At 36.5% G+C, this 26,719-nt stretch overlaps 1 protein-coding gene across 3 annotated transcripts; it reads left to right on the forward strand.

The window, feature by feature from the left end:
- Positions 1-1,450: 1,450 nt before the first annotated feature.
- On the forward strand, positions 1,451-25,915 carry LOC121430000 (transmembrane 9 superfamily member 2-like). Of its 3 annotated transcripts, none has more exons than XM_041627269.1 (16): positions 1,451-1,752; positions 10,718-10,785; positions 12,442-12,678; positions 13,004-13,133; positions 13,693-13,817; positions 15,073-15,199; positions 16,454-16,533; positions 17,605-17,710; positions 18,755-18,887; positions 19,324-19,443; positions 20,205-20,364; positions 20,507-20,564; positions 21,068-21,219; positions 21,854-21,965; positions 22,847-23,018; positions 23,635-25,915. In XM_041627269.1, the coding sequence occupies exons 1-16, from the start codon at positions 1,603-1,605 to the stop codon at positions 23,700-23,702; spliced, it is 1,998 nt and encodes a 665-aa protein (XP_041483203.1). In that variant the 5' UTR covers positions 1,451-1,602; the 3' UTR covers positions 23,703-25,915. The 3 variants fall into 3 exon arrangements, with proteins under 3 accessions (XP_041483203.1, XP_041483202.1, XP_041483201.1); XM_041627268.1 differs by having other exon boundaries at positions 20,205-20,344; positions 20,487-20,564; XM_041627267.1 differs by lacking the exon at positions 20,507-20,564 and having other exon boundaries at positions 20,205-20,422.
- Positions 25,916-26,719: the final 804 nt, after the last annotated feature.

The following is a 26,719-nucleotide window of genomic DNA, read 5'->3' on the forward strand; positions in this document are numbered from 1 at the left end:
TGAGTTGTTTCAAAATAGACATAACTAATGATGATAATGATTGGAGGAGGGGGCCACTTCCATTCACGGGTGCACAGCAAAAACCGTTGGTGTTAACTGTTGTACATAGAGGACCACACCAGTTATTTTACACCGATGTTAAATTGGTGGTGTTAGTTGTACACCTATAGGTGTTATTACAACACTTTTTGTTGTTACATTTACATTCTTTGGTGTTATGTTTAATCTCTAGGGTGTAATTTTAACACCTCAGGGTGTGGTCCTCTATTAACACCAATTGGTGTCAGTTTAAACACCGCAGTTTTTACAGTGGGAATACCATGCGCGACCATGGTGTCTCGAAAAGCACCCTATTTCCCATATTCTGAAAATGCACCCCTCAACAAGTATTGGCGTGTGAAAGCCTACCCTTAGCAATTGGAACAAAACGATATCCTTGAACCCCTAGACAAGTACAGCGACATTGGCTACTAGTTCATCATACGGTATACGGCCCGACCTCCCACACCTCGCGCAAACGGGATTAAACACGCAGTGTTGACGGGGCAAAAAGTACATCTTTTATAAAACATTTTAGTCTTTTTTATACCCTCGCAAATTTGACCCTAAACACGTAGCTTTCCTAGCGAAATAGATACATTTTTTCATCATTTTAGTGTTTTTGACACCCTTATTACGTTACGTACGTAACGTGCCCTATCTTGAAAGGACATCCTTTTACGTGTTGTTGTTGTTTTTTGGGGGGGGGGGTCGCCCATGGTATTCACTCGTCAATGTAAACGGTGCCCCAGGGTTATTATCACAAAACTATTCTACTGTATTGCTACTAACAATAATAATGATAATGGATATAAACATCACAATAATAATGACTTTTGATGAGGAGGAGTCGGAGGAGAATGATAATAATGATGATGTTGATGATGGTGATGATGATGATGATGATGATGGTGGTGGTGGTGTGATGGTGATGATGATGACAATGATGATGGTGATGATGATGATTATGATGGTGATCATGATGGTGATCATGATGATCATGATGACTGATGATGATGACTATTATTATTATTATTGTGATTATGATGATGCCATGATGATGATGATGCTGATAGGCGTATATACTGTGACAGGCCTATGCCATTTATGGTGAGCCCTTAGCCCTATTGCCTAATCCCTAATGGTGCAAGATCCCTTGATAAAAGAATATTAGTAAGGATGATTATAAATATTAGGATTTAACGAGTCAAAAATTGAAATCAGAAAGAGATAATAAACATGAACAAGAAATGTAGGATCGAGAAATAATATTTCCGCCGAAAGAAAAGCCGGCCTATCCGATTAGTGTTTGAGCGTAATTTTATAGGACGATTTGTCCCAGTAACTTGCTGTATGTTAATTGGTGTACCGTATCGTACCGTACCGTACATATGATATGAATTGTGTTTGCACAAGATTTACGTTTGAGTGATCGTGAATGATCATTGTACCGTACCGAATTGTTGCTTCCGAACTGCCTGTTATTGCCTACGTGGCTTCGTGGATTTTTAACGCAACCTAGTAGATTTTAGACTCGTCTTTAAGAACTTTGAAACAATCACCATGACGAGAAAAATATTATCAATCTTGCTGGCCTGTTGTTCACTTTTTGCTGTACGTGTTGAAGCATTTTACTTGCCAGGACTTGCTCCGGTTTCCTTTTGCACCCCGGACATTCAGAAAGCTCACGCAGAAGACCCTTCATATTGCAAGGTAACCATTGATACATGTAGCCAGGCCCGGCCCCCGAAGGCGAAGCTACCGCTCTAACATACTGTCACTACAGTGTGTATCCTCAGTCATACTACTCTCATAATCGATTTTGTCATTGGATTGTAAAGTTACTCCCATTTTCATTCAGTAGAGGCGCACGGCCAATATGGGAGACTCTCTCCAATAGGGGAGACAATCTCCCACATTGGAGACTTGCTTTGCAAAAGGGCAAAAGAAACAACACCAACAAAAGCATGATTTTTTCCACCCAAAATTTTGTCTCACTGAGGTCAGAAGCCCATTTGTTTTGTGTGTGATTGACAACAAAAATCCTTATCAAAACAAAAGTAGATGGTGAATTTTTAAAGTAGACGGTGAAAAGGGGTAATTTGTCATGAGGAATCTGCTTATCACATTTTTATTTGCCGCCAAGGTAATCCTTTTGCCGCAAATGTAAACAAAGTAAATTAGTCTCCAAAACTGGAGACTGTCTCTGAAATTGGATACCCAAATTCTTTACAAAAGTCTCTGATATTGGAGATAATTTCCCACATTGGAGACAGTCTCCAATATTGGCCGTGCGCCTCTACTGTCATTAGGCACTACGGAGTCTTTGAAGCCAAAGTAGGCCTACATGAAGTAAAATAAGCCCTCGACCTTGTTAATGAAACTTGAAAGCTTATGAATTTTTTGTACGACGCTCCCTCGTCAACTGTCACTTTCTGACTAGGTCCTAAATAAAGTATTAACATGCCAGAGGCACTCATTCTATGAACAAGGTTGTGATACAACCTAACCCAGGGAGCTCAGGACTCGTCCGTGGAATAAAATTATTCAACAGACGAGTCCTGACCTGAGGCTGAGCTCGCGCTCCCTGGGTTAATGAGTGCCTCTGCCTTTGGCATATACAGACATGTGCTATCCAAAATGGGGTCGCAATAGCACTCCAAATGAAAGGGGGGAAAATATATTACATGTATGCACTTAAAATTAATGTTGTAAGTTAGAGCAATTACGGGATCGGAGTTCGGTTCGGAAGTTTTGCTCCTAAAATCGGATATCGGATCGGAAGATATTCAAAAACAAAAAAAATCATTAAAATTTGTATGTGGCCGGCGCGTGGACAAATGCGGCACGTGGACAAATGCGGCACGCTACACTGATGGCAGAATTTGTTTTGATCTCCGACAAAAGCGGAGGAAGAAGATGATGAGTTGTTTTGATCTCCGACATAATCGGAGGAAGGAAAATAAGATAATGACGTTCCAGCGCGCGACACTACTGCCGATCAACGATAGGCCTCTTCTCTACAACATCGTGGTGATGGCGGAGGTAATTGTAATCTCATAAAAGTCGCATGACCTCCCGAAAAAGACGTATTATTATCCAGAGTTGTATACCATGATATTCACCTTCTCTACAACATCGTGAGGTAATCGTAAACTTTAAAGGTCGCATGACCTCCCGAAAAAGACGCATTATTATCCAGAGTTGTTTACCATGATATTCAGTTATTCACCTTCTCTACAACATCGTAGTGATGGCGGAGGTAATTGTAATCTCATAAAAGTCGCATGACCTCCCGAAAAAGACGCATTATTATCCAGAGTTGTATACCATGATATTCACCTTCTCTACAACATCGTGAGGTAATTGTAATCTCATAAAGGTCGCATGACCTCCCGAAAAAGATGCATTATTATCCAGAGTTGTTCACCATCATATTTACCTTCTCTACAACATCGTAGTGATAGCGGAGGTAATCGTAAACTCTTAGAGGACGTATAGTCAGATAGTCGTAAATATTACCGCGCATGTCAGCGTGTTCAACTAAATCTTATTTGCCTCCGCTTAAGATCAAAACATAGCGTCTTTTCGTTGTTTTTCTTCCTCCATTTTTGTCGGAGATCAAAACATATCACCAATTATCATCATCATCGTTTTGTTCGTCCCCGATTATGTCGGAGATCAAAACAAATCATAATCTTCTTCTCCACCTGCCTTTCCTCTAATATCGGAGATAAAAACAAATCATAATTTTCTTCCCCTTTATCTTCTTTTCCTTCCACCGCTTTTGTCTGAGATCTAAACAAATCACCAGCACATTTTGACGGCAAACATGTCGCCACATGTTTTTTTTTTTGTCTTGTTATGTTTTGGTTTTTCCGATCCGATTTTTTCCCCACTGGTCAAAAATCAGAGTTCGGAAAAATGTAGAAAAAAGGGGAAAATCGGATCGGATCGGGAATTCGAATAAAAATCGGTTACAGCATTACTTAAAATGTACATGTACTATGTAGGATGGGGGGTCGGGTGTCCGGACACTTTATCTTTTTTGAAGCCTTCTTTTTTGTCTGTGGATTACACTAAAAATATGAATCCATTACTTGTAATCATTTTCTATTTTGTTCTTTATAATATTTCCTAACATTTTGTACTAAAAATTGATGAATCTTCGCTGGTAAATTTTTCCAAATGACATTCTCAAATTGATTGTCCGGACACACAACAACTGGGTATACCTCGATTATATGGATGAACAGATGAAGGTCTATCGGGACACAGTCTTGACATCGAGGCACAAACCCTCAAAATAAGGAAAAGTTACATGTGTAGACCTCTGTCGTGTTCGTTCTCCTAAACGGAAATTATTCAGAGTCAACATGTAGATCTAGTTTAAGTACTACCAGCAGCTTGATTATGCCAAATATCGGACGCTGTTTCCAAGTATCGGGCACGTAAAGTTGTGCACTGAGATCAATTTCGGCAATTGAAATCATGCGCTATAAATTCCAAAATAATTGCTTGATTGTTGAGGAAATAATATCAGCTGCGCCTGCGCAAGTGATGATTTTGATTATCACTTATCACTATCCCTGACTATCAATTTTGGTACAGAAATCAGAAGGGCCTAATAAATAGTTACATGTGCTTACCAAACAGACCTCTTTCGGCTCTAAACATCAGACATGCGTGACATTGTTCTGAAAACGAGCGTTAATACTACAGCATGCATTTCCAATTCAATCGGCCGATATGTCTGATGTTTTAAGAGTGCCATACAGTGCAGGGTACATGCATGTACATTGTACAACAGGTCAAACCGAAAACCTTCATTTCATAGAATCATTAAAGGGGAATCCAACCCAAATAAAAACTTGTTTTTATAAGAAAAAGAAAAATCAGACAAGTTGATAGGTGAAAGTTTGAACAATATTGGACAAACAACAAGAAAGTTATGAATTTTTAAAAGTTGTAAATATTGGTAATCACTATATTCATGGAGACTTCAAATTGGCCGCATATGGGATGGCACAGTGATGTAAGGCAAGGACTACTCTTCCATGTACTCCAATACATATTATGGCTAAAATGTCATTTTTCCCAAAAGTTTTATTTCAAATTATATTTTTCTTTCATAAGGACATAAAACAATATACTACCTGGATTATATTTAGATTACTGTCCCAGGGAAATTGGTACTTAGAAGAAAACCACAAATCCCTGATAATAAAGTACATGGCCTATGGGAAATTTGTCCTTGCCCCTTGTCATAATTTACTTACCCTGTTGCCAATTTGAAATCTACATAGTATTAGTGATCTCAATTTTAAAGCAGCTATAACTTTCTTATTGCTTGTCCGATTTCTTTCAAACTTTCACCATTCTGTTTAATTTATTTTTCTTCTTCCCAACATAACATTTTATGGCCAAGGCTGGATTCCCCTTTAATTATGATTTCTTTGAAATTTAGACCTCAGCAAAAACTAAAACAAATTGAAATTTTATATATTAATTAAAAGTTTACATAAATTCGCATATACCCATTATGAAATAATATAATAAAATATAAAATAATAAAATATTTTTAATGCAATTTTTGGAATTCCCATTAAATTCCTTTGAAAATCTGAAAAAGTATACATGTACATGTCTTGTGAATTGATAAATTTGACGACAGTACATATTTTTGACCATTTTTGTGCTGATGGGTGCACGATCATTGGATTTCAGCGACGTAACACAAATGGGGCGAGTTCAAGAACATGGCCTGTTACAAAAACCCTCAAGAAACAGAAAAAAAGGAAGAAAAAAAAGGGAAAAAAATGGTCAAGGTATGACGTTAGGGGTCTACTCCTTAATAGATCCCTGTTCTTGCTTTCTTCATTTGGCGTCCGTTTCATAAAAAATTACAGCTATTTTAAAATCACTACCGTGGTAACCTTGATTATAATTGGTTGATGAGCCCTAGTTAGCAATTAGCATGGAAGTTACCATATTTGTAACTCTTAATGAAACGGGCCCCAGTTTACATGTATCATGTGTAACACAAGGTTTTCTTTCCCTTCATTTTCAAGCATTATTTTCTTACTCTGTTTTTCCATGTATTTAATTTTCCACTCAAGTTCTTTTATCTTTTCCCACTTGATATCTGTTTCCACTTTCCATAAATCTTGTCCTATTTCTCTTTCACCCCTTTGTTCGTACTTGCCACCATTCTAGCTATTTACCCCCTTCCCTTTCTAAATTATCTCTTCGTATTTGCCCCTTTGTTTCTTTCTCATCTATTTTCAATCCCCATCTCACTCTTTCCTACTTTATCCATCTCATTTTTAATTTTGTTATGGGGGGGGGTCCATAAACAGCAACTAAATATTCTTTCCAAATCCCTTTCATTTTAATAGCTCTGTCGGTACAGTACTATCATTTTCAATACAAATGAAAACAAGACATGAAAGTATTCTCTGGTAATAAAATAAAAAATAGTTTAAGAAATTTCCTTCGACACTCGTACTGTATGTACATGTAGAGTTTAATTAACAAGAAATTTCATACATCAGGAATTTGGGGGTTGTGATAATTTTGTTTTTAAAGAAAGGACTTTTTAGAAAAATGTAAAGACCCTTTCCATCTTCGTCACTTTGTAAGTCAGACTTTTCAATCTTGAATTTTTGGAGTATTTGAATGACAAAATCTGGTACACTAGTTCTGCAGATTGAAAAAGATTTTTAAGAAAAGAGAGATGAATTAAATTAAAATCATCATGGTTAACATAAGTGTTCAAAAATTCAGACCATGCATAGGCCTATTATATTTATGCAACACATATTAGTCTTCTTACACCTAATAATAAACTTCTAAATACAACATAATCAATTAAACCTGTTAATACATTTTACATACTGCTCTCTACATGTACAATGTACATGTATTCTATAACAAAAATGTGTTATGATTTCTTGTAAATATATAAATTGTTAGGATTATTAAATATATGAATTGTATATGATAGACAGAATTAAAATTTGATATGTTTTGATATTTTGAAATACAAAAAAATGATACTAATAATTATTTAAAAAAAAAATGAAATGGGATTTTCTGGGCAGGTGTGAGAAAAGTCCTTATTAAAAAAAATCAACATACCGATACACATTACATCAACTCCATCCTCATTTCTAGGGTGACACAACAAGGGATTTTTTTTTTGTCACAGGGGAGTAGAATATGCAGAACAGTTAGCCAAAGTGTGGCACATACATGTACCCCCTGTGCCCTCCCAGGATCCACACCTGAATGAAACACTGATTAACTTATAAACTGTTGAAGGTTGTATTTCTCTTTGTGGTCCAGTCACTGTTCTATTACTTAAAGTATTTATCATCATCATTAACTTCACTGAAAAATGTAAAACTGCATCATCTAATAGGACAAATTATAACATTACAATTTTTTTTTAATCAGAAATCTCAAATATGAAACGACGATTAGAGAATGAATGAATGAAATGAATTTTAATATAAAAAAATCTACAATCTTTGTAATCTGTGAAGAACTGCTTGATAAGTATGATTGATCATGATGTGAAAATTGACCTGCTGAAAAAAGGTTATTATTTAATTAAACTTATTCTGAAACTGGTTGCATTGCAGTTAGAGGAACTGTTGGTCTACTGAATCCCCTTCAAGCAATGATTCCCTATAATCATTAAAGAGAAATTCCAGTAGTTGCAGTAAACGCTGATTTCATGAGAAAGTCTGTAAAACCAGGCCTAATTGTCAGAATATCATCGAGGATCTAGATCTGGTACAGTTACATAAACTGAACTTTGTGAAATCTTGAAATCTACGCTGAAAAACGTTCACACTGAAGATCACCAACACAGATAGGCACACGTGGGACAGTGTATTATTATTGCTGGAATAAAGACCCGACGGAAGTGACCGAATCCGCGCTTATTTTGCTTATTTCTCAGCAATTACACAATTTCTCCCAGAATCCTTTGGCACATATTTTTTATTCATACAAACAGACACTTGGGTGGTCATTATATTAGATTCTGTAAAAAGTCATTTTGAGATCGTTACCAAAACTGGAATTTATCTTTAAGTTTTGTGTTCAGTGATTTGTCTACACTACAGTGTAGAATGATCAGACATTTTGTTTTTCCTCTGAACTGTTTTCGTCCAACTCTTCTAGCATTAATTTCACACTATCCAGAAGTGTGGCATTAACTTCCACTGCTACATGTACACTACCCCCCCCCCCCCCGAAAAAGTTTCCTCACTGTGCATGTATCTAGGGTAACCTGTTGCCCAATTATTTTCTTCCCATCCCTTGACATTCCATCACCATGTAATGTCCACTTAGAAGATTCAGTAATAGCCTCGCTTATTTGCAGCTTGCTGAGAACGTGAGCCCTGTCCATCATATTATTTGAGCAGATGGAGATGGTAAACTATCTTTATCACTTTTAAAGTAACCATTTACATGTACTTTCAACAGTCTATCACATTCCCAGCCTTTGTTGTTGAAACATCATTTTCCCTGCATAACTCCATCACACATTTTTCAACTGAGGCTTTGTATGGAAGTCCTTTCTCATCAGAATCCCTATCCAGAAGACCTGACTCAAGTGCACTTGACGTTTTTTTTCTGCTTGTCTTTGCTTCATATCTTTTTCCTTCTTGTTGCAGAACTCATTTTGCTTTTTTGCTTACGAACATTCCTTCTTGAACCCCCGACTTGATTTCCTAGCTTTCTGTGGCCTGCTGCATATTGTTCAAAGTTCTGCATTTTTTCTTCCAAGTTTTTTTTTTTAATTTCAAGTACTTTTCCTATAGTTTTGCTAACTTGTACGAAGCCCGGTTTTTTAATTGTCTAACCCCTTCCATTTTTACGATGAGAGCTGCTTTTGTTTCTTTGAGTTCATGTTAAACTTTTTCAAATTTTGAAATTCTATCTGAAAGAGATTTTTATACTTTCTCTATTATTCACATACATGTACGTTCCAAAGTCAAGATTTTTTTGTGACTTCTCTTTGCTATCTTGTATGATAATGTCTTCTTTGTCAAACTTGCATGAAAGTTGTTCCTGTGTGTTTTTCACTTTGGATTCCAATTCATTTGTCACTATTTTTATATTTTTGTTTTTCAGTCTTCCTAATGAAAGCATACAGCTCTGGGAAAGTTCCTTGCTCTCTTGTTTACTGTAATATACTTGGCTTCTCAATTAGTTCTGTTTCAAACATAGTTTCTTCATCAAGATATTTTCTATCTTCATTTGACCTATTGTTGTTCTTGTTAAGTTTTGCATGCATTTGTTTTGTTTTCCCACATTCAACATTGATTTGTTTCTGATTATACTTATCGGGATACAAATGATTAACACTAGAAAAAATCTCAGCCTACCCAAATGCTGTTGAAAGCTCCAGCAAAGTGCGGACTGATGTCAACATGAGACCGTTTATTTCATCTAAATCTCTAGAAAATTATCTTCCTTCTTGAGTTCTTGTATCTCTTTTATATTTTTTTTTTGCATGAAAAAAATTCTAATTATTGACTCAGATTTTAGATGACCTTGCCAAAACATTAAGCTACGTGTACCTCTAAAAAAGTCTTAATTCATATCAAAATAAAGTACAAAATGTATTCTTTGTGATCAGTCTATTTTTAAAATTCTCTGATAAGACTGATATACAACATCAAACCGTCGGTCTGGGGCTACAACATGTCATACACAAATTACAACAACAAGGGAGTATGACGATACAAAATGATAGGGCACAGCAATGGGGATGAATTAGTAGTTTAATACTGTATCGTAAGTGATACATGTATATGGATTTAAATAAAAAGTACTTGACACGAAAGAGTGAATTCAGAACTTTTCAATGATATACATGTATGTAATTGTAATTTTCATCAACCTAATGATTTTAAATCAAATGTTTATAAAACGCGATTTTGCATGGTTGACTTCTCGTATCGCCAATGAACGTGCTCTCTACTGAGATACATGTACATGTACCTGATGTTATTGTATATTTTGAGAAATTATTAGGCATTTTGCCAAGAGTCACTTTCGCTTCCCTGCTTTGTACATGTACTGCATCACATGGATTAGCACTTTCCTTTAAAAATCATTCCCATTGTTACACAAAGTTAGTTCAAGATTGTATTGTACATGGATGTATGTTGCTACAAAACATGTACATACAGTAGGCCAACATACACATGTACATGTACATTATGTACAGTATTCAATAGAATCATACTGTACATGTACATGTAGAGGGGCTGCATAATGCATGATGATGCGTATTTTGATATTCTGTTGTTCTGTAGGGCGCACAATTAAACTTTTGAGCACAACTGTACATGTACAGGATGGGAAGACATCTTTTCTGTAACTCCAAAAATTAAAACCTCAATTTTCTTTTTAATATGTGAAGTGCCAATTACCATGAAGCCAAAATGTTTATTGATGTTAAGTGCAGCGTTGTATTAAATATTTTGTTTTGCATATTATGTACATGTTCTGTACTGTACACTGTGCAGCCCACTGACACAAGTATGTGTATACATGCACAGGAAAAGGTACATTGTACATTTTGTTGGCTAAATATGTAATGTATATATTGAAGTAAATACCTATGAATTTTTTTTTCTTCTTTTTTTTTCAGAGTGACGTCCTTCTGTTCGTCAACAGGTTAGACTCTGTAGAAAATGTCATCCCTTATGAATATGACAGGTTAGTGGTATTAATGAATTTTTTTTAATGAATTTATATCATTTTATAGTAAATTTAACAGATGTCAATCTACAATAATGTTATTCTACAATTAGCATTACTTTAAAATATTGCTCATTAAATTATTCTTCTGAAACTACATATACATGTACTTGGGTGGTATGATATTGAAATCTAAATACATGTACATGAACATGTACATTGTAGGTTTACATGTACCCTGTTTAAATCGCAGTTTAAAGAATTTCAAACCACACTTCTACGGAATGTAGGCTTCATAACAGCTCTTCCATATTCGTGGGAATTACGATGTATCAATTATTTCATGAAAGGAGAATGAAACCTTTGGAACAAGATACATGTAGCTTGTGGGAAAACAGAAAAATCAAAGAAACAGATCAACAAAAGTTTGAGAAAAATCGGACAAATAATGAGAAAGTTATGACCATTTGAATACCGGTATTCCGATCACTAAATGCTATGGAGATCCTCAAATTGACAATGCGACAAAAATGTGTGATGTCACTTGTGAGCAACTCTCCCCATTACTTTAGTATACATTTCACTAAAATTGCCTATTTTATCACATCTATCAGTAGATCATGTGTTGTTTCTAGAGGAGGGCATGTAATACAGATATTTAAAGGATCATGGATGAAGAGTTTGCATCACAATAGGAAAAAGCAAAAAGATACATTTTGAGGGTATTTTATAGTCCATCAAAGGGAAATTGTTCACATGTGACATCTTACATCCTTGTCACATTGCCAATAGGAGGATCTCCATAACATTAGTGATAGCAATATTCAAATGCTCATAACTTTCACATTATTTGTCTGATGTTTCTCAAACTTTCTTTGTTCTTATTCTTCGATTTTTCTGTTTCAACACACGCCTACTTGTTCCAAAGGTTTCATTCCCCTTTAACATTTATGATATTTTTGTATTTTACTTTTCTTCCCATTTCACAACTCATTTAACTTTTTTGACCTTTTTTTGAGCTACATTTATGATAAAAAAAATCTTCGATTGGTGAATGAAGTGACAACTGGCACTCCATAAAATTGTGGTTTCAGGTTTATTGAACCATGGCAATAGGCGGTTTCAAACCGCCTCGATCACAAGAATCCCCGTTAAATTACGAGAACCTTTTAAGGCTAAAAAATACCCGTTAATTATTCCTGCATTCACACCGCCCCGAAACACATCTTTTGGGATAAGTTCCCGAAGTTAAGAGCATGCGCAGTGTGGTCTGATAAGCAGGCAAGGCGGGAGATTCAAAATCACTTACCCAGCAGCCACCCACGCCGCCGTGCCCAACGACACGCTGGGATAAAAGTTCCCGTAATTTGCTTTCACATCGCCAATATACCTGCGACCTTGGAAAAATCCCCACGAAAGTTCTCGTAATTTCGCCAAGTACCTACTATTTAGCGGGTATTTTCTTTCGGGGAAATTACGCGTAGTTTGCTTTCACATTACCAAAATACCTGGTATTTTCTGATCGGGGTAAATTTCCCGATCAGAGAATACCTGGAACTGGCGAACTTCGAGGCGGTCTGAAACCACCTTATCAGTATCCCACCCCTTGCGTTCATCTGCTATTGTAATTGTGATTTTTAAAAAAAGGGTCATGTTCGTTTTTCCCATCCTTAGGTACGACTTCTGCCAGACCAAGCAGGAGTATTCCCCGTCTGAGAACCTCGGGCAGGTAGTCTTTGGTGAGCGCATCCACTCGTCACCGTACAACTTCACCTTTGGCCATAACAACCCGTGCCAGAAGGTCTGTACGAAGAGCTACAAGGCTGATGGCGACGAGAAGGCAAAGACGGAGACGAAGAAGACGCTGAACTTCTTGCTCCGAGGCATCGAGCTGAATTACCAGCACCACTGGTGAGTTTTCTTTTATGTTGACTGAGTGTTGAGTGCTTGTTATACCTCGGTCACATTTGCTCTTCGGCGGCCATACAGCGAGGTGAAAACAGCAGTTTTAACATTTTTTGTCCAACTACATATAGGTGGTTTGATTTAAAATTGATAAACGGCTGTTTTTGACTGGCTGTACGGCTGCTTTAGAGCAATTGTGACCAAGATACATGTATAAGCGGCAAGTTTGCTACATGTACCTATTTAGGAAAAAGTTACTAAGTACGCTGCAAGCGTTTAACATTGAGATACAAAGAGTTACAGTTTCCTTTTTTTTCATTGAACTCTACAGGATCATTGACAATATGCCAGTCACATGGTGTTATGAGGTACAGGGTGGCTCAAAATATTGTTCTCCTGGTTTCCCTATTGGATGTTACGTGGATAAAGAGGGCAACCGCAAGGATGCATGTGTCATTGATGTAAGTCTCCTACTTTTATTTCCGAGTATATAACCCATTATTTTTTGATAGACTGTATTTATAACCTACTTGTAACTTGTTATTGAAAAATCTTGATGTTACAGAAAGTATATTGCTTGTTTGGGAATTATCCAGTTTAATTTTCATGTACATGTACAGAGACAAAGAATGAATGTATAAAGTACACAACATTCTTCAGTCTAAAATAATTGAATAAATTTTTGAGTCTGTAACAGGACTGTGGTGAAAAAAAATTGCTGCTGATCTTGTTTCTCTATCCTGTATAGATTAAAATCAATGATTGAATAGATGAATAATCTATACTCAAATTATTAATGAATATGTGTACTTGAGTGATTGATTAAAAACTAGCACATTAAAAAAGTGTGTAGTTTGTGAAAATGGCAATACCTTTTTTTCCTTTACATCTCATAATGCTTTTATTCAATGTTAACAACATATGTTATTCCAAAATATTTTTACACTTGTACATTTCAAAAATCTGTTTTTGAAAATTATGACGAGAGTCATGTCTTTTCACTGTTATTTTTTACACCAGGCCCACTACGAGCAAGCCTCGCACCACTACATCTTCAACCATATCAACATCACCATCGCCTACCATCCTACCACTGATCAAGAAGGCATTAATCGTCTCGTTTCTGCTAAGCTTGAACCGCTAAGGTAAGCCCGACCTCAGTCTGCCGATAGGTTTCCATCATTTTCGCACGCGCATGATGCAGGGTCTGCACGAGGAGACTAGATTTACTCATGTACTGTGGTTGCTCTCACTTGGCACAGGCAGAAAGATTGGAGTCTAGTCTTCACCCTACACATGTTTTGATTTGTTAAGGTGTCAAATTTGAGTCTGAGCTTACAGACTAGCCCAAAATTTGCTATTATTAAGAAACATATGGGTGATTTCAAGTATGGTGCTGAAAGGCGGGGTTTATGCTGTGTAAATGCCTATAGCTTATATTTGGTAAGTTGCATGTAAACACGGGTGGCAGATCCAAGCGGGAGGCACAAAAGACACATGCCCTTCTTTATTCTGAGTGTCACCATTGAACATGCACACTAGTAAAGCTAAATCTAGGAAAAATTTGGTCTATTTTGAAACCCTTGATCTAACACAACAGCATGACTTGAAAGGATTGACCCCGAAAAATGTAGATTTTCAGCGGTTTGTGTTAAAAGGCAGTAAAAGTTGGAGCCGAATATAGTCTGCAGAACCAAATAGGCATAAAGGTAAGTTTACTCATTAGACAAATAAATGTTTGGTCCCTAGTTTACGCCACCTGCCCATTTAATTAGGATCCATTTAGTTGTCTTATATACATAATTGATGTGAATTCAAATGTATATTTTAAACAGAGTAAGAAACGCTCCAAGCTCCTCACATTTCAGTCATTTGCAACATTCAGAACAGCTTTATAAAACAGCCACCAGGGCCGTCTTACACAGAGTTGCAATTGATCCATTTAACCGCAATTATGGAAAGCCAGCAATGCCAACATCTGAAAAATATTTTCTAGATATGTATATTCACACATCCATTTTTTTTTAAATTCTAAGTGCTTCTCTTTGTTTACAAAGGACATTGCGGAAATTTCCTGTAGAAAAAATTACAACATTGATGGATTTCCATACAGTTGAGGTTGATCGGATCAATCATGAATTTTTATAAGACAGGGCCCGGGTTGGTGTTTCGTAAGTTACGATTGACTTTTCGTACAACTGATGACCCTTTCTTGTGCTACAGTATACAGCTAACCTACATACATGTATAACATAATGTAAGAACATGTTCCAGTTGGACATACAGTTATTCACATCTCTGCAAACAGCTTTTATGAAACACCCCCATATTGCTACCCTTAATTGTTTGTTGGATTGTGATGTAGCTTTTCTTTCTCTTCATTTTTTTTTATTTGACCAGTATGAAGCACAAGAAACCAGATGAGTGCATCTTCCCTACCAGTATTGAATATGAGCCAATGTCACTTCAGAAAGCTGAATTAGCCAAAGACTGGGAGATCACTTATTCTTACTCAGTAAACTTTGTGGTAAGTGGTTTGTTGGATTTAAAAGAGGTTAGGTACCTAGTCAAAGTCTTTTATTATTATTATTTTATTTCGGCAATGAAAAGTGTATCAAATTGGTACAATGTAATACGATACATAATGAACATAACAGAGTATAGATGCCAGGGCCAACTTAAGTTATCTGAATTACTGGAGTCAACCATTTGACACTATCCAGTGGGTGCTTACATAAAGCAAAAGCAGACAAAAGAGTGAGTGTAAACAAAAAAGCATATGAACAATATATAAAAGAACAGCATGCTTTATATAATTTTCTCTTCATCTTATTTAATTAACGATAAATGGATATTGACAAATATAACTTCTATGAATAAAAAATAAACAACAATTTGTTGTGATAAAGGAGGAATCCCGCTATCAAGGCACTAAGCATCTTTTCATAGCAGCTTTCCTACATGTACATGCCTCATCACTATGTCTTTGATGAAGCTTGCGGGATTCCCGCGACTTATGACTTGTGACAAGGTACCTTAGAGCGTCTACCGACTTGACTCAGGCCTGATTTCTGGGTCATTGGTCTAGTAATATGTTGATGGAGTAAAGAGTAACCTTCAGGTACTTGCATGGAAACAAACTCCAAGCTGGGTAACGCACCATCACTTACATGGCCCCACTGCATAGAAATTTACTATTATGGTAACTTTGCCATCCAGGGGTAACTACCATGGTAACGCTGATCAACAGCCAATCAGAATCAACGATTCCATGCAAGTTACCATTGGATGGCAAAGTTACAAAAATTGTAGCTTTTATGCAGCAGGACCCCAGTTCATTACCTGTAATTTACATGACCTACCAGTGGCCACACATAATTAGCACAAGCTGACTCCTTAAAATGTCCCAGTAAAGTGCCTATGGCGTACAAATCAAAACAGCTGAATGATGCACGGTCACCGGCATTGTTATCTTGAAAGAGTTGCAATGTTTTGAATTTCTTGAATTTTAAAATAACTTTCATTTGTTATCTTTGTTGTCAAACATCGAATATTATAGCCATCAAATGTCTCAAATCAGAACTCAACATTTTGTGAACGTTCGATTAGTGTAAAAAGTAGTATTTGGTTGCCGGTTGTTGGTAAACTGGTCGAATGCATCAAGTGTTTTGCTCCAAGGCGTAGACAAAATATTGGTTATTGGTACACTTTGAAGGTTTTGATAGATTGGTTGTAGCTTTTAAATATTTTACAATGATTTTTGTTGTTGTTTTTGTTGCAGCCAAACACCCATGTTCGTTGGGCTTCTCGTTGGGATTACATCCTTGAATCCATGCCACACACCAACATCCAATGGTTCAGGTAAGAGATTGGGGTTTGGGTTCGTTCGGTATGTTCAATTCCCTTTCTTGCTGCATCTGTCTTGTATCGGACATGTACAGAATTAGCATACATGTGAGGAATGTGCTGGGTTTTTTTTTCATTTTAAAGCACAGTCAGAGCTTTGTTAACATGTAACAGCTACTTTTCTATTGCAGCCACCTGCTTATTGTAACCACTAAAACAGATTCCCACTCAGGCAAATCATCTGAATTAAAACCTGTCTAAAATTATTGCTATTTAACTGATTCCCACTGAGGCAAATAATGTGAATTAGAACCTGTCTGTAGCAGCCTCCTGTCTATGTTGACCGCTAAAACAGATTTCCACTGAGGCACATGATTTATATAATAGCCTGTCTTTAGCAGTCACCTGTCTATAGTGACCACTATGTAAGAACCTGTCTATAGCAGCAACCTGCTCAATATTGTAACCACAAAAACAGATTCCCACTGAGGCAGATAATATTAATAATCTATAAAGGTCAATTCTCCAAACTTTTTTTTTTTTTGGGGGGGGGGACTCCTTCCTTTCCCTTAATACAACATCATGAACTCTCTTTGTGTTTGTTCTGTTCCTGTCTGGTATAGTTGCCATGATCATGTTGGGGACACTCACCAAAGGCATTACCAATATTTCACTTCTCAAACCCTTTCCATTTCTTCTACTTTACAGTATCATGGACTCTCTTGTGATTGTCCTGTTCCTGTCCGGTATGGTTGCCATGATCATGCTGAGGACACTCACCAAAGGCATTACCAATGTTTCACTTCTCAAAACCTTTCCTCTACCTTACAGTATTATGAACTCTCTTGTGATTGTTCTGTTGCTGTCCGGTATGATTGCCATGATCATGCTGAGGACACTCACCAAAGGCATTACCAATGCTTCACTTCTCAAAACCTTTCCTCTACCTTACAGTATTTATGAACTCTCTTGTGATTGTTCTGTTCCTGTCTGGTATGATTGCCATGATCATGCTAAAGAAAGACTCACCAAAGGCATTACCAATGTTTCACTTCTCAAAACCTTTCCATTTCTTCTACCTTACAGCATCATGAACTCTCTTGTGATTGTTCTGTTCCTGTCCGGTATGGTCGCCATGATCATGCTGAGGACACTCCATAAAGACATCTCTAGATACAACCAGCAAGACTTGGTAAGCTAGATCCCTGTTGAACATTAACATGCTTGTGCACTGCATTACCCAGGTGACATTTCTAAGAAGTATTAATTAATAAAAGAGCAGTGTCTATTTTCTGTAACTGTTCTACCTACTGAAGCCTGGTAATGCTATTTTAGTTCCTGATCAGTGCTACTCTCATGATTAAGATTAATTACATCATTGATTATACAGTGTAATCTATTGTAAAAACTCATTTATAGGATCAATCACAAGGTTCAGTGTTGCAGGTCCTTGATCATTCTCATCTTATGGATATTCCAAACAACATTCATGTGAAAAACAAAAAAATATAATGAACAATTACTTTCTTTGTGAGACTTCACCATAATCTCAGGGACCTAATGAGTGTTTTTTTCACCAATCTATATTCTAACCCCTTTTTTCCAGGACAAAAGATTGAGATTTGGGGAAAGCTGGTCTGAAATCTGCAAATAGTAATACCATTGTAACAATAAGTCTGACTTGCATATGTAATGTTACATTCCAAATGTATTCCAGGGTTGTCAAAACAAAATTGTTGAGATGAGTAATAACAGATCGATAGGTCCAAGATAAATATTCAAAGTTTTCACAAGAAACCAATCAACCAACATGACATGTAAAGAGGCCAGCTAATGATGGTCTTGCCTCATGTATCTCTTAGCCAGACGATTTTCCATTCCTGACACTGACCTAAAAAACGCACTAGGTATACTGACCAATATAACCAGACCTGCCAACCAGTGTGATTTTTTTTCTGTAATTCATACAACTTTTTAAGCGTACATGTACATAAAGTATGATTTTTCTATAAAAAAAACCCATTTATATTCATGTATATATTTGGTTCCACTACCAGCACTAAAAGTTTGGAGATGCAATCCTTGAATTTACTCTTTCAAAGGTTAGTAGCTCTGCATTTCAAGTGCTTGAATCTGGTTGGTATGTAAGTAGCTACCTTTTTTTCAAAAGGATGATACAGTGTATGTATCACATAAAGCCTTGTACAAGTCATGATTGAATATTGTTCTCGTGTAGGAGGAAGCCCAGGAAGAGTTTGGTTGGAAGCTTGTCCACGGTGACGTCTTCAGGCCACCAAGAAGCGGAATGCTTCTGTCCATCTTCTTGGGAACCGGCACCCAGATCGTCATCATGACCTTCATTACACTTGGTGAGTCAGAGCCACGGTGATCCACTTACCAATCCAACTTAAACCTTGGGGCCCATTTCATAAAGTATTACAACTGTTGTAACTTTGCCATCATGGCAACTACCATGGTAATAGGGCTCAGCAGCCAATCAAAATCTTCAATTTCATGGAAGTTACAATACTAGTAGTTATAAGTTTCTTGCAAGGAGCTACCATATGCAAATGCAAGCTGTTCTTTAAGAAGTCCCATCTTTTCTTTGACAGAATATCATCATAATTTATTCAGAAATCCAACTTAAATGTACATGTACCTCAAAATTTTGGGCTATCCAGTGTGTAAAGATTAAGAAAAATAAATTGAATTTCTCAAAGTTCTTCTTCCAATGCAGGTGAACTTTCATGACAATATGATCTTGGTTCATCTTCTTGTTCATTTCATTTTTAATATGGTCTCTAGGTTTCGCTTGTCTTGGTTTCTTATCACCTGCCAACCGCGGTTCCCTGATGACCTGCGTCATGGTTCTCTATGTCCTTTTGGGATTCGCCGCTGGATACGTCTCCTCAAGAATGTACAAAAGTAAGTGCCTCCTTCCCTCTGTTCACTTGGTGATTCATGTAGCTGTTTGTCCTCGGACAGTCAGATGAGAGTCTCAACAAGAACAAATTTACTAAATACAGTGCATCCCAGAAAAAAAGAATCCAGGATTCCCACATTTTTTTTCTCCAAAGGCAAATTGATTATGATATTTCATTTACATCATCATACAATTCAATTATTTCTCTACATTTTGATACCTAATTACATGTGCAAACATTTCACGCATTAATGAGCAAGACGAGTTTGAAATTTTTTATGTCAAAAAACTCAAAATCAGGTTTCGCAAAAAATTTGGACAAGATATGACAACCATTCTTATGTGACGATTGGCCCATTAGCATTTCTTTTGTATTTAAGTTTTTCTCATTGATCCCTGAAATGAGAGTGAATTCAGATTAACACGTGAGTTTTTTGTGCAAATCGTTTCTGACAGGCCTCAATATTGTTTGTAATCTGCCATGAGTGAATGATTTGCTAAAGCTGTTGGTCTCAAATTTATGAGATTCCACTTTTTACCATAAGTATCAAATTTATGATAAAAACATGTTTAATAATTGTGAAATCTATCTCTGAAAACAGGTTCCCTTTTTTGTTGGATGCACTGTATAGATGTATACAAATGAATGAACTAAAAAATGAAAAGAAATAATTTCAGCTAGATCTTATGTTTAAGGTTAGAAATAGTCATACTTCATGTAATTGCCCTCCATCTAATCACTATCTAACCTCTCATTTGGCAGCATTCGGCGGTGAGCGCTGGAAATCCAACGTCCTCTCCACCAGCTTCCTGATCCCAGGAATCATCTTCTGCATCTTCTTCATCCTGAATCTCCTTCTGTGGTATGAGCACAGCTCTGCAGCCATCCCTTTCAGCACCCTGGTTGCCGTCCTGGCCCTCTGGTTCTTTGTCTCAACCCCCTTGGTCTTCATCGGTTCCTACTTTGGCTTCAAGAAGAGGGTAAGTGATTGAGGGAGGGTAGGGGGATGAGCACAGCTCTGCAGCCATCCCTTTCAGCACCCTGGTGGCCGTCCTGGCCCTCTGGTTCTTTGTCTCAACCCCCTTGGTCTTCATCGGTTCCTACTTTGGCTTCAAGAAGAGGGTAAGTGATTGTGGGAGGGGGGAGGGTAGGGGGATGAGCACAGCTCTGCAGCCATCCCTTTCAGCACCCTGGTGGCCGTCCTGGCCCTCTGGTTCTTTGTCTCAACCCTTTGGTCTTCATCAGTTCTCACTTTAACTTAGATCTGATATTTGAGAGACCGAGTAAGGAGGGAAAGTAAAGAAAGAGGAAATAAGAGAGTGAAAGAGGAAGGAAAAGGTATAAGGCCTAATGGATTTGACAGATGGAGACAGAAAGATAGATACTAAGCGCATTGCTAGAGGATGAATAGTATATCCACTTATGCCATTCTAAAAGTCACTTTATGTATTATTTTTTCTTTGACAGCCCATTGAGTTCCCTGTTCGCACCAATCAGTTCCCTTGTCAGATCTCAGAACAGTCTTTATATTTGACTATATGCATTATTTCCTTAACAGTCCATTGAGTTCTCTGTATAATCACATCAGTCATTAAATATGAATATACGCATTTTTTCTTTGACAGCCTATTGAGTTCCCTGTCCGCACCAATCAGATCCCTCGTCAGATCCCAGATCAGTCTTTCTACACACGCCCCTTCCCCGGTATCATCATGGGGGGTATTCTCCCCTTTGGATGCATCTTCATCCAGCTCTTCTTCATCCTCAACAGCATCTGGTGAGTTATCCATTACCATGGCAACGTGGATCAAACAAGTCTTTCCAAATGAGATGATAAATCTATACATTGTGTATTATTTTCATGTTACCTAGCTTCCTTTTAAAGGTCAAGTCAATTTGTGTGTTTCATAATGTATATGTTACCAATGTTTATTATTAGTAGTAATAAGAGTGGCCTTATACATCAGCTCCAATGCACTGCCAATACCATAAACTTTTCTAAGGCCCCGAAGTGCTATGTAGGTATTTGTGTATAAAAAACTTGCATAGTTCTTTGTTCTTAGAAAGTTAATGATAATAATGACATGAAACATTTTTATTGCTTTATTACAATTCAAAGAATTCCTTTCTCCCAGTTACACATCCACTACACCTGGGTGGAGAGTAGCAAAAATAGATAAATGTCTCGCCAAAGGATTCCAGCGCCATGGTGGGATTCGAACCCTTTACCTTGTGGTTCAAAGTCGAGAGACTTATCCACTGAGCCATAATACTTCTACATTTAAGAACATTGTTCGAAGAAAACTACTGAACATTGAACTGTTATGATTTACACCAACCTGGTGGACTGTACTTTAACGGATGATGATGATGATGACTTTATGCATATTATTGATATTTTCTCTCACCAGGTCTCACCAGTTCTATTACATGTTTGGTTTCCTCTTTTTGGTGGCTATCATCTTGGTCATCACCTGCTCTGAAGCAACTATTCTCCTCTGCTATTTCCATTTATGTGCCGAGGTAAGGAGGTCATTCGTTCTCATTTCTACATATGGTATCTTCTATATATTTTTTTTTGGGTATTTCATTCTTAACGTGGAGAAGGTTTATGGTTCACCATGTGTAATATGAACAAGGGAAGGAAATACAGGCTGAAAGATTGAAATGGAAAGACGAGATAGGATGAAAAGAGGAAATTGGAAGTATTCTTTTCTTGAAAGTGAGTGAAATCCTGAAAAAGACTGTAAACCATATGAGATGAGCTGAATATGGCTTGAGTAGCGATGGTTTGAGTAGTTGCAGGATGAAGTGAAGAGAGGTTGCTCGACATTTTGGGCAGTTTGGCTGACCGTCTTCTTTAATTGTTACTTCCAAGTGTCTTTTGCTCTTACTCTATATCTCTTTTTCAAAGATATGTCCGTCTGTAGAAATGAAATTTACTGTCCAATTTTAAAGGTCAACTCTCCTCCAAGTAAGTCAATTGCATAGTAGAGATCCCCTAATAGACACATGTGCTATAAACTAGTCTTTATACCTTTCCATTGTACTCTGGATGAATTGTATTGTGAAGTTTGGTAATAAGTTATGACAGTCATTTGATCCTTGGAAGAAATTGAAGATATTTTGAGACAAGATGAGGCCCTTTGTTCCTGATGACTTTTTAAGCAACATCTTTGTGAGATGATGCTATTCAAGGCCATTGTTTGTACTGGCTTTAAAAGGATGATGTTGACAACTGTTCTATCTTTCTATCAAGTATGTCTTATAAGACTACATGATCGCAATGTTGCATTCTGGGAAGGGCATGGAACTGCATGAGTAGTTGAGGACTCAATCTGATGCTATTTAATGTTCATGTGGCGTATTGCCTCTAAATTTGTCCTTATTTGTTTTTATTCCAGGACTATCACTGGTGGTGGCGCTCTTTCATGACGAGTGGTTTCACCGCCATCTACTTCGCCATCTACTGCATTCACTACTTTGCCTCAAAACTGACCCTTCACGGCTGGGCGAGCACAGTCCTCTACTTCGGCTACACCTCTATCATGGTCATCCTTTTCTTCCTCTTCTGTGGTAAGTCTTCATTCAAAACTATTTTCAATATCCGACATCCCGACCATTGTGAATCAGAAGCAGGGAATGTGAATTAAAATCATTCCAAGCTCTCTTTCGATGTAATTTTCATATTCTGCCTGTAGGTTTCACTACCTACTCCTTTGAGAAATTCTTTATCTTTTCTGATGCGTTCATATTTTTTGTAACCTGGGTCCAGTAACACAAAGGTTAGTGAATAATCACACGTGCGATTTTCACAATTGATTGTACATTGTAGTCAATGCAGTCAATCGTAGAAAACTGTTTACGATCATTGCTAAGCTTTGTGTTACGGGCACCTGCAACCTTTCCAAAGTACCCTACCTATTGGGTAGTGATCATCATCAATGTTTACCCTTTTGAAACGATTTGTAGTGTTGCAAAAGAGAATTTCTGAAGCCCTAAGGTTGAAAAATGTCTGATGGAAACTCTGCGAAATTCTGCACAGACTTTATGACACATGTGAAGGCTGTTTCTACATGTATGTAGTTTTGAAGTTCGCCAAATTGTTTTGTTATATATTGTATTTTTTTGGTTTATTATACTATAGTATACTACCATCTTCTTTTTTTCCTGTTCTATTTTCACTGTGCAGGTACCATGGGATTCTTTGCTTGCTTCTGGTTTGTGACCAAGATTTATGGCTCAGTCAAGGTTGATTGACTAAGTAGCAAAGTAGGCCTTTCAAATAAGAAGGGACTTTCCCTTAATGAGGGGTTTTCCCCTGTAAAGGGAACTTCCCATATTGAGGAAATTTCCCCCTGTCAAGAGAATTCCCCAATTATCACAGTTATAGAAGAAAAGGTATAATGCTTGTGAATATATATATATATATATTCAGGATTTGAATATTTTACTATTTGTTTCATACATTATTTGAAATATCTCTTTAAACTAGGATGTTTTTATTAGGTTTTGATGATTATATTTTTTTTATCAAAGACAAAGTCTGTAGTAAAGCAAGACCAACTGATCTCATGCTGATAGCAAAATTCTTTGGCTTTTCTTACAAACACATTCAAGGAATTTCTTTAAGCGTTAGGAAAAAGTGTAGAGGGTTTATTTTAATAAATAGCTTTTATAAATAAAGGAACGCCCACTTAAGCATATTTTGGTCGATATTACGCCCTATTTTGTTTTCAGTCAAAAGGAACTTGCCCCCCCCCCCTTTAACAAAACTCTTGTCAAAATGATGTAAATATTATATAGGTTCTTGATCAAACTTTTGCTATTTTTGCAATTGTTGCAGTGATTTAATTTGCCTATTTAATGAAAAAACATTCATTAAAGCTGCAATTGTTTATATGCTTATTTGTGTGTATCTTCTCTGTTTTCCCGTAGTAACATTTATTTAATGTTCTGCATGTAATGTGTATTTCAGTGTGTAAGATTTCATACAGCGTTTTACGCAACTAGCACATACCACCCAATCTGAAGCGTGCATTCATATGATCACAAAAACCAAATCAGCTGAACTGAAAAATGTTGACAAGTTTACACTTTGTCTGGCCATGTCATTGTACGGCATGGCTTTGCTGAACTTTTGCACAGAGAAAGATGGTGTATTGCCTAATTCACTGCAAACAATAAGAAGATATGTTTATATTATTTATATCAAGTATATTGAGCTATTCAGACACTGAATTATATGTACATATATTATGTTCATGTTGTAACATGTAAATGTTTAAGATTTCTGACCAGAAAAGAATGCTTGTTATTGTATTTGGAACTAATGCTAACGCTCTTTCAGAATGAATCTTTTATGTTATTCTATGGTTAAGTACATTCGCTTTTGTGACAATCGCAATGGATTTATAGGTTGCTCTTGCATAAGGCAATAAGTCAGAGATGAATCTTGGTATTTAAAGGTAACTTAAGGTCACGAGACTGCAACCCAATTTGGAATAAAACATAACAGATGATGCGACTATTAAACCATGGAACATGGACTTATATTAATATCAAGTTCTGTGATTTTGCTACTCTTATTAGAATGAAAGCAAATTCAATATCTAATGACATTGTATCATGATATGCCATGATTTAGAACCAATATTGCCTTTCTAAAATTCAGGCTTGCAATCATAAAAGATATTCGCATTATTTTTCTTACATTTACTTGACACCTCAAATAAAACAATTCTATAAATTCATGTTTTAGAAAATAAGCAAAATGTGATTTGTTTCAAATTTGTGTTCACCCTGTAGCCTTCATATTGCGTTGACTTGGTACACAAGAATGCTGCTTCATTAATAGTTGTGGCATTATGCGTGAAATATCCTAGGTTTGCTTGTGTGATTGTCACCAAAGTGAATTGACATGTTACGAGTTTGTCAAATCCATGAAATATTCTTCCCTTCTCAATTATGATGTTCTCTTCTATTTGCACCCAAGATTGTGAAATCAAATTCTTTTCCACATTTTGGAATATTTTGAATATTTATATTTTATTTTCATTTTTTTACACATATTTCAATTGCATTCACAATTAAGTTTTAAATCCTTGTGTTTTAAGGTCCATTATACCATTTGATGGTTTTTTTTAATGTTTGCTTAATAAAAAAAAAATTGATGAAAAAGGTTCCAACCCACGGTACACACCCATATGAATCAGATTACAGTTTATATACCGTTTGCATGAAAAGTGTTATGCATAGCGAACAGAAAGTAGCAAATCAAAGCCATAATAGAAAACACATGATGATGTAAAGCTTGGCAAGCTGTATAAAACAAGACCCTCTTTTAAGGGCTTGCATCTTGCAATGAAAGAACCACTGTCATTCCAAGATGATAAATTTAGGATATCTATTTTCTTAATACCTTGTACAGTATAAACCCTGTAGATATGATTTGTGATACATCTAATTCAGATTCTTGTTTTGGGGTCATGAAATTCAGTTTTGAATTTGAAATTTGTTATGCTCTTTGTATTTTTGTTTTAATAGCAGCTAAAGTGGCACAGGAAATGTTTGTAGTTTAGAGTAAAAGTGGTTATTGATCTTAACCTCGCCATTAATGTTAAAATTCCATGGCAACAGGCAGTAAATTTGCAGCTTATGTGTGAAAGAAATTAGAATTCATAAAATTTCATTTGCGATTATAACTTTGTATGCTTTTATGGAAGTTGTGTATTATTTCCCCAAGATTCTCGTTGTTATAGCCGTGTATATCATATTGTCTGTATATTTTGGAAGAAAAGCAGAACTGAGATAGTATTGGAAAGTCAGGTCCTGTTTCACGAAACACAAGAATCGTATTTATGCTCATTTCTTATCATTGACAAAACGATGGGAAATGCAAGGAAAGCGTTTGTGAAAGCCATCTAGCAGCTTGGGATTCCAGCTAAAACATGTGAAAAGAATTGCCACCGACTTTTCTGATGGTATCTTAATTGTTTTATGAAATAGGGACCTATACTATTAACATTGGTTAGAGTGTGTCATGAGATACGGCTGGTACAAGTCTCAAAAGTATTATTTCAAGATGGTTAAGAAATTGCCATGTTTCTGTTTGGTGGAGGTTGCGATTACATGTATGATCATGCTAATAAAGATAAACTTCATGATGTAACTATTTCTATGATATGAAAGTAGAAATTGGTTGTTAATGCCAATAGTCTGTGTTGTATTCTAAGTTATTTTTTTAGTTTTGGTGGTTTTTCTGGCTTTACCTTGAA

The sequence above is a fragment of the Lytechinus variegatus genome, chromosome 16, assembly GCF_018143015.1.
Source record: "Lytechinus variegatus isolate NC3 chromosome 16, Lvar_3.0, whole genome shotgun sequence".
NCBI lineage: Eukaryota > Metazoa > Echinodermata > Echinoidea > Temnopleuroida > Toxopneustidae > Lytechinus > Lytechinus variegatus.